General features: G+C 40.3%; 1 protein-coding gene across 2 annotated transcripts in view; it reads left to right on the top strand.

Moving 5' to 3' along the window:
- Positions 1-18517, top strand: part of dis3l2 (DIS3 like 3'-5' exoribonuclease 2) — a 300765-nt gene that overhangs the window by 36387 nt on the left and 245861 nt on the right. For both annotated transcript variants that reach the window (XM_043702288.1, XM_043702289.1), the window contains one exon: positions 5936-6037. In XM_043702288.1, coding sequence (XP_043558223.1) covers positions 5936-6037 — 102 coding nt within the window. The remainder of the gene's footprint in view (positions 1-5935; positions 6038-18517) is intronic.

Below are 18517 nucleotides of genomic sequence, written 5' to 3'. Positions count from 1 at the left end.
AGGGTAGTAATATCTGGATTACTGCCAGTGCTACAAGCTAGTGAGGGCAGGAATAGGAGGATAGAGCAGATGAATGCATGGCTGGGGAGCTGGTATATAGGAGAAGGATTCACACTTTTGGATCATTGGAATCTCTTTTGGGGTAGAAGTGACCTGTACAAGAAGAACGGATTGCACCTAAATTGGAAGGGGACTAATATACTGGCAGGGAAATTTGCTAGAACTGCTTGGAGGATTTAAACTAGTAAGGTGGGGGGATGGGACCCAGGGAGATAGTGAGGAAAGAGATCAATCTGAGACGGGTACAGCTGAGAACAGAAGTGAGTCAAACAGTCAGGGCAGGCAGGGACAAAGCAGAAAACAAGGTAGGACTGATAAATTAATCTATTTATTTCAATGCAAGAGGTCTAACAGGGAAGACAGATGAACTCAGAGCATGGTTGGGAACATGGGACTGGGATATCATAGCAATTACAGAAACATGGCTCAGAGATGGCAGCCTAACATTCCAAGATACAAATGCTCCAGGAAGGACAGAAAGGGAAGCAAGAGAGGAGGGGGAGTGGCGTTTCTGATAATGGATAGCATTACAGCTGTACTGAGGGAGGATATTCCTGGAATTACATCTAGGGAAGTTATTTGGGTGGAACTGAGAAATAAGAAAGGGATGATCACATTATTGTATTATAGACCTCATAATCAGAGGGAAATTGAGAAACAAATTTGTAAGGAGATCTCAGCTATCTGTAAGAATAATAGGGTGTTATAGTAGGGGATTTTAACTTTTCAAACATAGACTGGGGCTGCTATAGTGTTAAGGGTTTAGATGGAGAGGAATTAGTTAAGTCTGTACAAAAACATTTTCTGATTCAGTATGTGGATGTACCTACTAGAGAAGGTGCAAAACGTGACCTACTCTTGGGAAATAAGGCAGGGCAGGTGACTGAGGTGTCAGTGGGGGAGCACTATGGAGCCAGCGACCATAATTTGGGTGGAACTGAGAAATAAGAAAGGGATGATCACATTATTGTATTATGGACCTCATAATCAGAGGGAAATTGAGAAACAAGTTTAAAATAGTGATGGAAAAGGATAGACCAGATCTAAAAGGTGTAGTTCTAAATTGGAGAAAGGCCAATTTTGACGGTATTAGGCAAGAACTTTCAAAAGCTGACTGGGGGCGGATGTTCGCAGGTAAAAGGACAACTGGAAAATGGGAAGCCTTCAGACATGAGATAACGAGAGTCCAAAGAAAGTATATTCCTGTTAGGGTGAAAGGAAAGGTTGGTAGTATAGGGAATACTGGATGACTAAAGAAATTGAGAGTTTGGTTCAGAAAAAAAAGGGAGCATATGTCAGGTATAGACAGGATAGATCGAGTGAATCCTTAGAAGAGTATAAAGGCAGTAGAAGTATACTTAAGAGGGAAATCAAGAGGGCAAAACGGGGACATGAGATAGCTTTGGCAAATAGAATTAAGGAGAGTCCATTGGGTTTTTGCATTAAGGACAAAAGGGTAACTCGGGAGAGAATGGGGCCCCTCAAAGTTTGGCAAGACAGCCTTCGTGTGGAGCCACAGGAGATGGGGAGATACTAAACGAGTATTTTGCATCAGTGTTTACTGTGGAAAAGGACATGGATGACATAGAATGTAGGAAATACATGGTGGCATCTTGAAAAATGTCCATATTACAAAGGAGAAAGTGCTGGATGTCTTGAAACGTATAAAAGTGGATAAATTCCCAGGACCTGATCAGGTGTACCCGCGAACTCTGGGAAGCTAGGGAAGTGATTGCTGGGCCCATTAACTCTTGCTGAGATATTTGTATCATTGATAGTCACAGGTTAGGTGCTGGAAAACTGGAGGTTGGCTAACGTGGTGCCTCTGTTTAAGAAGGGTGGCAAGGACAAGCCAGGGAACTATAGACCAGTGAGCCTGATGTCGGTGGTGGGCAAGTTGTTGGAGGGAATCCTGAGGGATAGGATGTACATGTGTTTGGAAAGGCACGGAGCTGATTCGGGATAGTCAGCATGGCTTTGTGCTTGGGAAATCATGTCTCACAAAGTTGATTGAGTTTTTTGAAGAAGTAACAAAGAGAATTGATGAGGACAGAGCGGTAGACATGATCTATATGGGCGTCAAGAAGGCGTTCGACAAGGTTCCCCATGGGAAACTGGTTAGCAAGGTTAGATCTCACGGAATACAGAGAGAACTAGCTGTTTGGATACAGAACTGGCTCAAAGATAGAAGACAGAGGGTGGTTTAACCAATATCCTGTACAGCTGCAAAATGCCTCCCAATTTCAGACCGGAGGCCTGTGACCAGTGGAGTGCCACAAAGATCGGTGCTGGGTCCACTACGTTTTGTCATTTATGTAAGTGATTTGGATGTGAGCATAAAAGGTATAGTTAGTACGTTTGCATATGACACCAGAATTGGAGGTGTAGTGGAACAGCAAAGAAGGTTACCTCTGATTACAGCAGGATCTTGATCACATGGGCCAAAGGGCTGAGAAGTGGCAGATGGAGTTTAATTTAAATAAATGTGAGGTGCTGCATTTTGGGAAAGCAAGTCTTAGCAGGAGTTATACACTTAATGGTAAGGTCCTAGGGAGTGTTGCTGAACAAAGAGACCTTGGAATACAGGTTCACAGCTCCTTGAAAGTGGAGTCGCAGGTAGATAGGATAGTGAAGAAGGCGTTTGGTATACTTTCCATTGTCGGTCAGAATATTGAGTACAGGACATTGGTTAAGCCACTGTTGGAATATTGTGTGCAATACTGGTCTCCTTCCTTTCAGAAAGATGTCGTGAAACTTGAAAGGGTCCAGAAAAGATTTACAAGGATGTTGCCAGGGAGAGGCAATAGGGAGAGGCTGAACAGGCTGGGGCTATTTTCCCTGGAGTGTTGGAGGCTGAGGGGTGACCTTATAGACGTTTATAAAATTATGAGGGGCATGGATAGGATAAATAGATAAAGTCTCTTCTCTGGGATGGGGGAATCCCGAACGAGAGGGCATAGGTTTAGGGTGAGAGGGGAAAGATATAAAAGAGACCTAAGGGGCAACTTTTTCACGCAGAGAGTGGTACATGTATGGAATGAGCTGCCAGAGAAAGTGGTGGAGGCTGGTACAATTGCAACATTTAAAAGTAATTTGGATGGGTATATGAATAGGAAGGTTTGGAGGGATATGGGCCAGGTGCTGGCAGGTGGGACGAGATTGGGTTGGGATATCTAGTCGGCGTGGACAGGTTGGACCGAGAGGTCTGTTTCCATGCTGTACATCTCTATGACTCTGAGCCAATATGTTAATTGTGTTACCTTTTTCATTAATGTGCAGCCATTCATCACTTTAAGTATGGCTTTATGTGCAAATAAGATACAGCAAAAGCTGGAAGTACATAGCAAGTTAGGCAGCCTGTTTGATGAGAAACAGAGCTATTGTTCCAGGTTGGTGCTGACCCTTCATCAAAATATGGGAAAGAGGGAAATGTCATGTGCTTTGAAAAAATGAAATGAGATGTGGAGGAAGAACAAAGAGCAGGTTTGTGATTAGATAGAAGGTAGAAAAGATTAAATAGCAAATTGTTTTGTGGGAATGGATAAAGTGCAGAAACAAAGATGTGAGCAAATAAGGTGTAAATGACTGAACAGCAGGTGTCCAAATGCAAAATGAAGGAAGACAAAAGATGTGTTAGAAACCAAGCCAGAAAAACCAGTGGAAATAGAGATGATGATCTAAAATTGTTGAGTTCAGCAGACTGTAGATGTCAGTTAGGAAGATGATGTGTTGTTTATGAAGCTTTGGCTGAATTTAATTGGAACAGCAGGCAAAGGACTGAAACATCATAGTGGTAACATAATTGAGAATTAACATGCTAAATGACAATATGCTTATGCTACAGCTTGTGGACTGAATAGAGACCTCATGCATAAAGGTCACTCAATCTACAGTTGGTCTCTCCACCATACCATGGGGAGATGCTGGTTTAATGGCAAGGGGAGTTGGTGGCATAGTCATAATGTTAGTGGACTAGTAGTCCATATGCCCAAGCTGATGCTGCAGGGGCTTGGGTTCAAATGCCAACGTGGCATCTAGTGGAATTTAAATTCAAATAACAAACGTTTTGACATTATAAGGCTCGCCAGTAATGGTGTCAGTAGTGATTGTTGTAAAAACCCAACTGGTTCACTAATTACTTTATGGGAAGGAAATCTGCCAACTTTATCTGGCCTACATATGACTCTGAGACTCTCAACAATATGGTTGACTCTTAACTGTGCTCTGAAATTGCTTAACAAGCCACTCTGTTCAAGAGCAATTAGTGATTAGCAACAAGTGCTGACTTTGCTAGTCTTGCCCACATCCCACGAAAGAGTAAAAAAATGTCAGGGAAACCACGCAGCAGAATACTTACTTGAAAGAAGTACATGTGAATTGTGTTCAACTTGAAAGGGATGATTAAAAAGTCCAATGTAATTGGGCAGGTGTAGCATCTCTTAAAGTAAAGTGCCATAGGATTATTTCCATGTCAGCTCAGTGAGTGGGAAATATAATCACTATTACTTCACTGATTTGGAGTCTAAATTTTGGAACTCCTGCCCTAACAGCTTTGTGGGTCCACATACACTAAATTAACTGCAACAGTTCGAGAAGGTAGCTCATGGGGTGGCACGGTAGCTCAGTGGTTGGCACTGCAGCCTCACAGCTCCAGGGACCCTGATTCGAATCCAGCCTCGGGCGACTGTCTGTGTGGAGTTTGCACATTCTCCCCGTGTCTGCATGGGTTTCCTCTGGGTGTTCCAGTTTCCTTCCACAATCCAAAGATGTGCAGGTTAGGTGGATTAGTCATGCCAAATTGCCCATGGTGTTAGGTGCATTAGTCAGGGGAAATGTAGAGAAATAAGGGAATAGGTCAGGGTGGGTTACTCTTCGGAGGGTTGGTGTAGACTTGTTGGGCCCAAGGGCTTATTTCCATACTGTAGGGAATAAATATCGTAAATATCGTATAAATATTGTAAATATTCTAAATATCGTAACCTTTTTCAGAGCGTTTAGGGATGGGCAATAAATACTCACTGAGTTGTAAAGGTCACATCCCCAAAATTAACAAGAATTTATATACATTGGCTTTATGGGTATAAATGTATTATTTGGTGGTGGGATTATTCTGTGTAAATGTGAAATAAGGTTTTCCCATTATGTAGAGTTCTTGTATTTGAGTAAGCTCTTTCTTTGTATGGATAATGGGGAAACTGGCCTCGTCAGTACTGCAAAATCATCATCAGGTAGAAAGTTGTGATTTTACATTTGATCCTCCCAGTGAATATGAACATTGGTATTTCTGTCTTTCTTGTGTTACTCCCTGATTGGTTAGGAGCAGCAAAGCAAGGTAAAGTTCAATCCACTTGGCTTAACTTTCCCTCATGTAAAGCAGCTACTTGGAACAAGTTTCATGTCTTTTTCATGATATCAAGGGAATGATGAGTGGTTCAGCTCAACTGTGCTCCAGAATTGTTTACAGACCCAGATATATTGTGTCTTCTAATCGGTTGTAACTGAGAAAATGACAGAATGGTGAATTACTTTCATCAGTTAGTGTCCTTCCTTCTTTGTCTGAAGTGTTCTCTATTCCATTGGCTTGGGATAATTCTGTTTTTTATTGAAAGTGATTTGGGGTGCCTGTTGTTTTTTTTAATGGCATGATGCTGCTTCAGATTTAGGAAGAACCCTGACAAGACTGTCCAAATTAGATTAAATGTACACAGATGTGCATTGTCAACTGACTAGTGGTTATGGCCATACATTATCTACCCCTGTATAACTTGATATTGTTTTTGTGCAACCTAGTTCTCTAATACTAATCTAATGTTCTTTGACAATGTCTTGATTTTATTGCTTTTGCCATTAATTCCTTTAATATTCTTCCTTTCAGGATGGAAACAGAGATATTTTTATCAATGGTGTCATTTCCCGAAATAGAGCCTTGAATGGTGACATAGTGGTGGTAAAGCTCCTGCCTAAAGAGAAGTGGAAGGTAAGTTTCAGATCTAAAATGAAAAAGAAATATCTTTATCTCTTCACCCCTAAACCGACCAATAACAATTCCGAATATCTGGAAATTCTTAGTAGCAATTAGGTGCTTTTGCAGGGTGGAATTTAATCCAGTTGACTGGGTTTTGCCTGGAGAGCTGATAGGATCTCTGCATTGCTGTCTTTGGAAAAGGCCAATATTTTTAAATACTTATCAAGCGCTTGAGTGGACAGCAACATGTCTTCCCCAGAATCAAATACCCCAGAGGGGGTGTGGAAATTCTATCCATCAAAGCTGCTGCCCTCAGACTGATAGAATTTTATTGCAGGGTGCATCAGTGGGAGCACTGATGGAAATGAACCCACCAAAGACCCAGGATCAACCTGGCACCCAGACCACAGGTTGGTGGGATGGAATGTGCATGTGAATGTTGGGAGCAGGGATAGGTTTGTGGCTTTTAGCACCAAGTCCTTCAATCAGGGACTGTGTGTCAGACAGTGAGGGATTCAGTCTTGGAGCTGCAAGCAAACTGATTGCTTCTCTGGTTTTGCTTCTCTGGTTCCATGCGTGATGATTTGTATCAATTGCAAATTGAATGCCAACCAGTAGAGCTTGGGCCTTTGATTCCCATCGAGTCTAATTTTTCCAGAGCTCCTTGATATCACAGTCGGTCAAATGCGACCTTGATATCAAGGACAGTCATTCTCATTCACCTTTGAAATTAAGCTCTTTTGCCCATGTTGAACCAAAGCTATAGTGAGGTCAGGAACTGAGTGGCCCTAGCGGAATCCAAATTGGGCATTATGGAGTAGGTTATTGCTTAGTAGGTGCTGCTTGATAGTGCTGTTGTTGATACCTTCCTTCACTTCGAGGTAATTCCTTTCAAAAATGCAACATTTCCCTTACCAACCTCTCATCTAAGGTTGACGTTGATGCAGAGCTTCAATATCACATCAAATCTGTGAACAATGCCTTCAGAGAGTCTTCGATGTGACTTCTGTGCTGATGCCAATGTCCTTGTGTGTAAAGCTGTCATCCTTCCAACTGTTCTATATGGCTCCAAATCTGGACTGCATAAAGATGCCACCTCAAGAAGTACCATTGACACTGTCTGAGACAGATTCTCTGCATCAGCTGGGAGGACAGGCATACTGACAACAGCATCCTCGAAGTATCTAACAGCACCAGCATCAAGGCCATGATCAATCAAAACCCAACTCCACTGGGCTGGCTGCATGCTCCGGGTGTCTGAGTTCTGACCACGAATGCAAATCGTGTTCACCCAGTGCAAGCAAGATACTTGAGTGTGAAGAGGACAATGGGAACATTTCGATACATCCCAAAGGTTTCCCTCAAGAAATGCACCATAGATATTAACATATGGGAGACCCTTATTCAGAAAAAATTGACTTAGAGGAAGCTCCTGTATGAAGGGATATAATTTTTTAAGAACACCCGTCAGCAGTAGGAAGTAGAGAAAAGAAACGAGAAAAAGGGATTCTAACAATCTCAAGGCCAAGGACCAATTACACCTCCCAGAAATATCTGCCAAATGGTGGTTGGAGAGGAGGTCCAGGATCCCATGACCAGTGACCATTTCCTCAGTGGACAATCATACTTGCCATTGAGTGATTATCAAGCACCTTCGTTTTACTGATGATCGAGGGTAGACTGATGCGCACTATTTGGCTGGGTTGTATTTATCTTTTTTTTGTGCAGATGGCATATCTGGACAATTTTAGGGGTGCGTCAATTCTGGATCACAAGTCTTCAGTACTATTACGAAAATGCTGTCAGAGCCCATAGTCTTTGCAGTATCCAATGCCTCCAACCATTTCTTGATAGCACATGGAGTGAATTTAATCACTGAAGACTGGTATCTGGATGCTGAGGACCATTGGAAAGACCAAAACAGATCAAAAACTTGGCACTTCTGGTTGAAGACTGTTGCAAATGTTTCAGTGTTATCTTTTGTATTGGTGGGGTTTCCTGTCATTGAAATGGGGATATTTGTGACACTTCCTCCTCCAGTGATTGTTTGATTGTGTACAACTATTCATGACTAGATGTGGCAAGGCTGCAGAATCTAAATCTGATCTGTTGGTATGTTGCTTAAGTCGCTTGCTGCGTATGCAGTTTGGCATACAAGTAGTTCTGTTTTGTAGATTCACTAGGTTGACATCTCATTAGTAGGTAAGCTAGAAATGTCTCCTGCACTCTTCATTGAACCAGGTAGATGGTAATGATGGTAATGGTAGAGTACAGTGGTCACTCTTATCAACACTGTCATGGACAGATTCATCTGAAACTGACAAATTGATGAGGCTGAAGCCAAATATATATTTCCTTCTTGTTGGTTCCCTCACCACTTGCCACAGATCCAGTCTAGCAACAATGTTCTTTAGGACCTGGCCAACTCATCATTAGTGCTACTGCCAAGCCACTGTTGGTGGTGGACATTTAATTCCCCCACGCAGAGTACATTCTGCATCTTTGCCACCCTCTGTGCTGTTCAACGTAGAGGAGCACTGAATAACGAGCTGTGGGAAAACAGTATATGGTCATCAGCAAGAGGTTTCTGAGCTTGTGTTTGACATGATGCCATGAGATGCGAGGTGTGCAAAGTCAATGTTGAGGACTTTTAGGGCAACTCCCTACTGTATACTACTGTGCCACCACAACATTTGAGCCTGTCTGAAGGGACAGGACATATTTGGTGATTCTAGTGTCTGGGAATATGTCAGATATGTTATGATTCAGTGAGTGTGTCTATGTCAGGCTATAGCTTTGTTAGTCTGTGAGACAGCTCTCCCTGTTTTAGCAATACTAGACAGTTGTTAGTAACGAATACTTTACGGGTTTGACAGGGTTGTTTCTGCCATTGTTGTTTCCTGTGCCGAGGTTGATGCTAGATGGTTCATCCAGATCCTTTCTTCTTTTCTGAGAACATAAATGTTCAGCCCTTTGAACCTCTTTTGCCTTTCACTGAGATCATCGCTCATCTCCTACCTCAACTCAGTGTCTTTATATTGTTTCCATCGTCCTTGAAGTTTTAGGAGAAAGCATCCTTGGCTTTCCCTATTTTGTCTCTTGTTTCTTGAATATTGAAGTTATGCTTGCTTCCTTTGCAATCTATTGGAATTGTTTCACTGCGTAGGAACTTCAGAAAGATCAGAAGTATTGCATGAGTGATCTTTTGTTCCCACCACTGTTCTAATGCTGTTCTGAATATCAACTTTCTTGAGCTGAAGAAGACTCCTCTCAATCATGGTATTGGACTTGCCCTGAAAGTAAGTTTCTATCCACAGCATTGCATACCCTAATTCCAAATCCATGACATTGCCCAGATTGGTCCCTGTTCCAGTTTATCTACTGTGGTAACCCTCTTCAATGTCCCTGATTCTTCTAGATTTGACTGTTCCAGTATATTCCTTGGCCTCCCATTTTCCACTCTTGACCAATTAAGCTTATGCAACACTGCCGAATTATAACTGACATCAGACCCATTCACCTATTACCTTTTAGTTGCTTATCTACGTTAGTTTTAGGTTGAGCAGTGTCTTGATTTTAAGTTTCATCTTGTTTTCAAGTCCTTCTATGGCTTGCCTCTCCCTGTCTCTAATCTTTTCCGGGGTCACAATCAACCTTCCTTCTAGGTTGTGCAGTTGCACAGCTGCTTGAAGACCCCATGCATGCCAATTCGGATGCTGATGCGTTGACTCGTGTGTGCAGAATTTGTTGCCGTGCATAGACTTAAGAGGTTCATGCAGCAGAAAAACAGCGGGGAATTGTAGCCCATAACCCTTTGAAATATCTGCACTCCTCCACATCTGTTCTGTTGTACATCCTCAATTCTTCTTTCTCACTTTTGGTAACTCAACCTTCAGGTACTGAGGCTTTAATTTCTCAAACTTCTTCTTTAAACTTCTCTATCTGTTTTCCCTTCTCTCAAAGGATTCCTTAAAACCTGTCTTTTTGACAAATCTCATAATCATTCACTATAATATCTCATTATGTGGCTCAGTGTCCAATTTTGTTTGGTTGTTCTTCTTAGAAGAATTTTAGGATGTTTTACAATGTTCAAGTTGTGCTTGGTATATCATTTGTTGTTGGAGAGTTCATCATCTAATTATAGTGATAGTAATAAGCTATCACAGTAAACTGTTCACAGTAACATATCAACACTTCATTATTCGTGAGAAGTTGATTGCATTGCACCTTAAACCATTCCCACATCTAAGATCAAGAGCTCATCAGAATGGAGTATTGCCCTTGCTTCCTAATAGTGGACACTTTTGTGTATTTAATTATTTTCTTTTTACATTTTTGATGAGTTCTTTACTTGTTCCATTAAAAAAAAACTTTAGAGATTTTCTGCTATTCCCTGCTGAATTGTTTATTTTTGATAATCTAAATTTGTGAAAACAGTTTCTTCATTTTAACTAATGTTATAACCTAACCTTTACCTTCAGAATTTATTGCATTATTTGGAAGTGCACGTTACAGTTTGTGTAATCAAAATTGAGACTTAAACCATTTATAGCATGTCTTGAAAAATCTGAAAATAAAAAAAGAAGGCCTTTATAAATTTATCTGAGGATTAGCAAAAAGTGGTTTATTTTTATGAACTATATGCTTGTAATTATTGGTGTACAATTACTTTGAAATGTCTGTTAAAGCTTCAGTGCTCCTGTTTGAATTGTCAGATTGTATAGTTGGCCCCTATAAAATCTGGATTAATGTGAGTTGCATTAAACATTTTGGTGTGCGATTTACAAGTCTCATCTAGTTTTTCAACTTTACAATGCTAACTTAATTTTAGCGTTAGAAAATGGTAAACATAAAATTACTTGTTTCTCATTTGATCATGTAATCACCCTAAATAGTCAATTGCTTCAGAATAGGTTTACAGTATATATTTTTGTACAGTAGGGGGCAGAAAGGTTATTAGAGGTACAAGTCCAGGACAAGTGGTGTGAATGCAATCATGAAATCTGTTCCATTTTAAACAAAACAAGGTTTTTACTTTTCCAGTGGTTTCTGATACTTTTTTGTAATTGCTTGCGATTGTTCTCGACTCTTAAGGCGGCACGGTGGCACAGTGGTTAGCACTGCTGTCTCACAGCGCTAGAGTTCAATTCCCACCTCGGGCAACTGTCTGTGTGCAGTTTGCACATTCTCCCCGTGTCTGCGTGGGTTTTCTCCGGGTGCTCCGGTTTCCTCCCACAGTCCAAAATGTGCTGGTTAGGTGAATTGGCCATGCTAAATTGCCCATAGTGTTAGGTGAAGGGGCAAATATAGGGGAATGGGTCTGGGTGGGTTGTTCTTTGAAGGGTCGGTGTGGACTTGTTGGGCCGAAGGCCCTGTTTCCACACGGAAAGTAATCTAATCTAATCTAATCTAATCTTCTCCATTGTTCTTCAGTCCACACTTAAAAAGCATTTCAGGAATTGCCCTTTAATATAGATTTCTTCCAACTGGAGTTATTGTTATGACCTTGCATCATGCTACAATAGAGTATCTTGTATATTTAATTTGCAATATAAATTGAAGGTCTTTTAATTGGTCCAAGCCCAGAATTTACAATTGGTGTCAGAATTGTTCAGAACTAAGCCAATTATAGGAAAAACTGCTCTATCTAGTTTACAGAGTCATAAAGATGCACAGCACGGAAGCAGACCCTTCGGTCCAACACGCCCCTGCCGACCTGGTATCCTAACCTAATCTAGTCCCATTTACCAGCACTTAGCACATATCCCTCTTAACCCTTACTATTCATATACCCATCCAGATGCCTTTTAAATGCTGTAATTGTACCAGTTTCCACTACTTCCTCTGGCCACTCATTCCATACACGCACCACCCTCTGCATGAAAAAGTTGCACCTTAGGTCACTTTTAAATTTGTACCCCCTCACCCTAAGCCTATGCCCTTGAATCCTGAACTCCCCCACCTGAGGGAATAGACCTTGTCTGTTTACTCTATTGATACCCCTCATGATTTTATAAACGTCTATAAGGTCACCCCTCAGCCTCCAACACTCCAGGGAAAACAGCCCGAGCCTATTCAGCCTTTCCCTACTGCTCAAATCCTCCAACACCAGCAACAATCTTCTCTGAGCCCTTTCAAGTTTCACAACATCTTTCCAATAGGAGGGAGACAAGAATTGCACACAATATTCCAAAAGTGGCCTAACCTGTACAGCCGCAACGTGACCTCCCAACTCTTATACTCAATGCTCTGACCAATAAAGCATACCAAATACCAGCCTTTACATCCAAATCACTTATATCAATGACGGAAAGCAGTGAACCCAGTAACGATCCTTGTGGCACTCCACTGGTCACAGGCCTCCAATTTGAAAGGCAACCCTCCATCACCACCCTCTGTCTTCTACCTTTGTAGCCAGTTCTGTATCCAAATGGCTGATTCTCCCTGTATTCAATGAGATCTAACCTTGCTAACCAGTCTCCCAAAGGGAACCTTGTCGAACGCCTTACTGAAGTCATGTACGTAACGTCCACCGCTCTGCCCTCATCAATCCTCTTTGTTACTACTTCAAAACAAAAATCAGTCAAGGTAGTGAGACATGATTTCCCATGCATAAAACCATGTTGACTATCCCTAATCAGTCCTTGCCTTTCCACATACATGTAAATTCTGGCTTTCAGGATTCCCTCCAACAACTTGCCCACCACCGACGTCTGGAACACCAGTCTCTCCATCCCTGGCTTTTCCTTACCAACTTTCTTAAATAGTGGCACCATGTTAGCCAACCTCCAGTCTTCCAGCACCTCACCTGTGACTGTCGATAATACAAATATCTCAGCAAGGGGCCCAGCAACAACTTCCCTAGTTTCCACAGAGTTCTCAGGTACACCTGATCAGGTCCTGGGGATTTTTTCCTCTGTAATATGGACATTTTTCAAGATGTCACCATCTATTTCCCCATATCCTGTATCTTTTGTCTCCTTCTCCACATTAAACACTAATGCATAATACTCATTCAGTATCTCCCCCATCTCCTCCAGTTCCACACATAGGCTGCCTTGTGGATCTTTGAGGGGCCATATCCTCTCTCTAGTTATCATTTTGTTTTTAATATATTTGTAGAATCCCTTTGAATTCTCCTTAACCCTGTTTGCCAAAGCTATCTCATGTTCCCTTTTTGCCCTCCTGATTTCTCTCTTAAGTATACTACTACTGTCTTTATACTCTTCTAAGGTATCACTCGATCTCTGCTATCTATACTTGACATATGCTTTCTTCTTTTTCTTAACCAAACCATCAATTTTTTTAGTCATCCAGCATTCCCTGCATCGACCAGCCTCTCCTTTAACCCTAACAGAAATATATTGTTTCTGGACTCTTGTTATCTCATTTTTGAAGGCTTCCTATTTTCCAGCTATCCCTTTAGCTGTGTCCACCTTCCTCGAATGAACTTTTGAAAGTTCTTGCCTTATCCAGTCAAAATTGGCCTTCCTCCAATTTAGAACTTCAACTTTTATATTAACATGTTTCCTTATGACCAGTCTTCCCATGCTGGCCATTCACTGGAATTTCCAGTACAGCAAACAGTACAGTGGAAGCTAAACCACAGCCTGCCATAACACTGGAGGTGCTGGGAGTGTCCCTTAAGGACAGCGGTAGTCAGTACAGTGTTTTAAATTGCACCAAACAAAAATAGAAATTGCTGGAGAAACCCAACAGATCTGGCAAATCTCTGGTAAGAAAGCAGAGTTAATGTTTTGAGTCCTTATGTGAATGGTCACTGGGCCCAACACTGGAATGTTATTGATTACTTTGAACTGTTGTGGATTGAGTGAGCTGCTGTGGAAGCATTTGTCACTGCTCAGTTTACAAAACACATTGTTGTATATCAGGAAGTACTTCAAAACTAACTAGCACATTTGCTCAAATAAGTTCAAAAGAATTACATAGAATATACAGCAATATACAGCAGCAGTTTTGCCCATCAAGCCTGTACTTTTATAGTTCACAAATTTCATCTCAATCCAGCTACCTCATCTCAACCTTTTAGTTCATATTTCTATTCTCTTCCTTTGCAAGAACTTTTAAAATTCTGTGAACTGTTTGCCTCAACCATATCCTGTGATAGCAAGTTTCATATTCTAGCCATTTAAGTGTGAAAACATTTCTCTTTATTTTTTTTCATTTTTTTTTCCATTTTTTTAGTGCTTATTTTTTCCCCAGCACCCATGGTGTGTGCGTGCAGGTGTGAGACACAGTGAAAGACACAAAGTGCACGAATCTTTATTCAAATTCCACCACCAGGAAGATAGGAAAACACCCGGGTGGCCAGTGACAAACACTGCCCTTCACATCAAAGGGCAGTGCTGTGTGATCAAAAACAGTGAAGGGGAGCAGACCCACGAGGAGGTCTTCAGACCTGCCCTCCTTCCTCCGTACCGGGTGCCCGAAGATCAGGAAACATTTCTCTTTATAACTGTAATGGACTGATGAGTGGTTGGCTTATAATTTATACTACCTAGTTAAAGATTCCATCTCTACTTTATTCAACCCAGTCATAATTTGGAGATCTCCATCACGTTTTTTGTAATTGAATAGCTTTCAAATGTTTTTCATTGAAGGACTCATTTTCAAATGTGACCACATATCCTCACCCCAACCCTTCTTTATGTAAATTCTGTTCCGAGCCACTCAATGTCCTGACTTGGAAATATATCACCATTTCTTTAGTGTTGCTGGCTCATGTTCATGGAACTCCTTCCCTAATTGCATTGTGTGTGTACCAAGAGAATTGCAGCAGTTCAAGAAGGCATCCCACCATCACCTTCTCAAGATCAATTAAGAATGGACAATAAATGCTGACCCAGCATCTCTTGAATGAATCAGAAAAAGATATTTTGCCCATATTTTGATTAAACCTAGTATACTTTAAATAAAGAACTGCCCTTCTTGAATGAGGCAAAAATCTGATTGAAGCTTTTGTTGGTCCAATTTTCAGCTGCTGCTTTTCTCCTTCATGGAAGTCCTTCTACATGGCTAAACCTAATTTTAATACAATGCACCTGCAAATCTGCCTGGGTACATGTAAATTTTTCAGCTGTAATTTTCACCCTGTTTCTATCAGGCAGCCACACTTGCACTGTAAATGTGACAACCAAAAATAAAATTTGTGTGTGGTTGAAAAATAGAATGCTTTATGCAGTTTAAATGATTAACATCTGAGCATATGGCATTTTGGATGTTGGCTTTTATTTGTAATGTGGAGTGGAATGAAAGATGTCACCAGGGCTTTGAGGACAGTATTGGAAATGTAACTTCTGTTTAATATTAGTTTGTTAGAACAGCTTGCCAAGAGTCACTGCCTAACCTTACATATAACCACTTGAACAAGGTATTGGAAGATGGACAGTACCCATGCATTCAAGCATGAGCAGTGGTTTCAGCAGAAAAGAATAGAAAATGAGAGATGAAGCTTTGTCTGGTTGCTGTCAGTGTATATAGGCTCGAGAAAATAATTTAGAATAATTAAAATGCTAGTCATTGGAGACTTAACTGTGGAAAACACATGACGTTCTGTTCCACAATAATTCAGAACCAAACACTATTGGTAGTAATGTGAAAAAAAAAGTTTATAATTAACTATATGAAACATTGGATGCCTTTATAGAAGGGGAGAAACAATGAAATCTTGAGTAACTGCCATATGCAATGGAAGGTGAATCTTTTCTAATTAGCCTTTTGTACTATTGCATATGTAAGAGACCAAATAGATTCAGTGAATGAAATGAGATTTATTCAGTGGCAGATAACTGGACCAGTGCATGTGGATGTATTTCAGTTAATTTATTAAAATTAGACACCCTTTCTTTACATAATAATCTTCAATATTGTTTTCAATTGAAAATCAAAAATTGTAACAATTTAGGAAACCAAGGAGTGGAGTTGTTTAGAGAATAGCAGTTTTCTGCAGCTGAGGGAGCTGGGAAACTCAAACTGAGAATTGTATTTTAGGTGCAACATGTTTTCAGAGACAGTTTTCATTATACCTGTAAACAGGATTTTTTTAGTGTGAAGCATTAACAGAATGTTTTGACGAAAGCATACCACAGGAAGTAAGATTCTGTGGACAGAAGGTGTTTGCAATCATTAGATTTTGGATATAAATATAGATAAAACAATTTAAGTGGAGAATAATTGAACTAATTTATATCTTAAGACAGGTTTTGTAAAGTGGTGGTAAATAATAATATGAAATTTATTTATTGCTGTGAGGCACATATTTTTATTGTCATTGCTGAGAAATTCAGTTCCTGGCTCACAAACACAGAGATGAAGAGGCTGCTGGACCATTGAGTCCTCCATTTTGGAATTTAAATACTCACTATCCTCAGGACATTTGACTTTTTCAAGTCCGAATTGTTTTGTACTAATGCCCCAAGGATTAGGAACTGGGTTCAGACTTCCAATGCATTTTATTTTTGTAGAATTCTGGCACATGGGAAGTGGTGATTTATATACTATTAAGGTCTTTTTACAACCACAGAATTGAATGAACTGTATGCTCATCCAATGCTCCATTCAGAGTTTCACATTTGTCCACAATGTTAAATGAATAATTGAACTGCTTGGTCATGCTTTTGCAAATCTACCCTGCTTTCTGATTTTCACTGAGTGCAGACTGGTTTGTGAGTCCACACTGGGGACTCCATTATAGAGATCAACATGACATGTTCCTCCATAAATTTCATAGTCCTGGTTCATGTAAACTTCGGAGGTGTTAAAAGTTATAGTCTGCATGAGCATACCATTTGAAACGTAAGTTTCTTTCTGAGTCATTGCATAATTTATGGCATTGAAGGAGTTTATTTGGCCCATTGAATCCATGCTGGCTCGCCATGGAGTGATGTTATAAGTCAGATTCCTCCGTCAATCTCCAAAGTTCTGAAGGTCATTTCCTTCAAGTATCTATCAATTTCTTTGATTGTTTTCACTTCCACCACCCTGTAAACAATTCCAGGCCATTACTACTCATTGTTCGAACAAAGGAATTTCTCCAAAGTCCCCAGCATCTCTGACCCAAATCTTAACTTTGTGTCCCCCATCTCCTAGGAGAAAGTGAGGACTGCAGATGCTGGACATCAGAGCTGAAAAATGTGTTGCTGGAAAAGCTTTTCCAGCAATACATTTTTCAGCTCTGTCCCCCATCTCCTTCAACCTGACCTTGTACCATCAAAGTGGATTTCAGAAAAGCAGTCTGATATTTTAGATCAGGGTGTGTTGTGGTAAGGTAGATAAGATTGAGTTTCCTCACTGGAAGTGCACAAATATTTTGATAAGTAAATAGAAAAAAGTTAATTATTCACAACAGGTTTATTTTAAGAACTAGAATATACCTTTGAACCTTGTGTAAATAAAAATTATAAAACTGAGAGCTGTCAATCGAGGTAGGGGTTGTGTCTTTCAAGACAATAAAGGATCTCTCGGATCTTGGCCAAGAGTTGAAAATTACATAAGGTTAAAAGTTTTCAAGTACTTGCAGATTCAACTATACTGTGTCTGGACAATTGACTTGTAGAAGAAGAGATTTGTTAAACATTATGGAATGTTTTCAAGTGTTTACTTTGAATTTTTTTATCAGATCCACTGTCATTATAGACTTTATTACTTCTATCCAGTGTTCAGTGGTTGATTGGGCATAGAAGTACAAAAGTTGGGTATGAGAGTCCATTAAAGTTGTTTGGGATTCATGAGCCATAAGGGTTGTTTGGGAGTATCTGTGCCCAGAGAGTTTTTTTTGAGGGCAGGGGGTGTTGTGTGGAAGTGTGAGGGTTGGAGGTCCTTTTTTGTTATAATTGGGGTGAAGTCCCACAATCGCCTTACCAACAGCCCCATCCACACTCAGCAGCTCCTGAGTTGTTGTTGATCCCTCTGGTTTGACTGTAACCCACAGGAGTATCCTCCCTGCTCCTCCTACAATGGAAGTCCCTTTTATCCTGGCAAAATTGTCCTAACCTTTGTAAGTATAGGACAAGACAGTAATTGTAAATGTTGAAAACAATTACATAAATGTGTTATAGAAAATTATTTATTAAACATTTTGGCTCTGTCAAAAAGAATGAAATGATTGATAAATCATTGTCTATTCAAATGGGCATTTTGGGAAGGACTGTAATGAGAAAATGTACATTTACTATTGGATCATCTATCATAATTGAAAGTCACAGCATAAATAATGATAGTTGGTCATACTGAATATAAATGATCCTTGTTTACCCTTCAGGCTTGATTTGTGTTTAATGAGTATTAGTGCTGAGACTAGATTCCTCAATGGTTGATTTCTGTAAATTTTAAAATGTTGAACAAAATATTTTAACTGTATACATAATAAATATTTGTTAGTTGGTACCGACATACAAATTGCCATGGTTTTTAAAAAAGAAAATTTCCAAATATTTTGGATTTCCTCACCAGGAAGGGTGGATATTCTGTAGA

The sequence above is a fragment of the Chiloscyllium plagiosum genome, chromosome 13 (assembly GCF_004010195.1).
Source record: "Chiloscyllium plagiosum isolate BGI_BamShark_2017 chromosome 13, ASM401019v2, whole genome shotgun sequence".
NCBI classification, from domain to species: domain Eukaryota; kingdom Metazoa; phylum Chordata; class Chondrichthyes; order Orectolobiformes; family Hemiscylliidae; genus Chiloscyllium; species Chiloscyllium plagiosum.
Note: the sequence above shows the minus strand (reverse complement) of the source record. Positions and strands in the feature narration are given on the sequence as shown.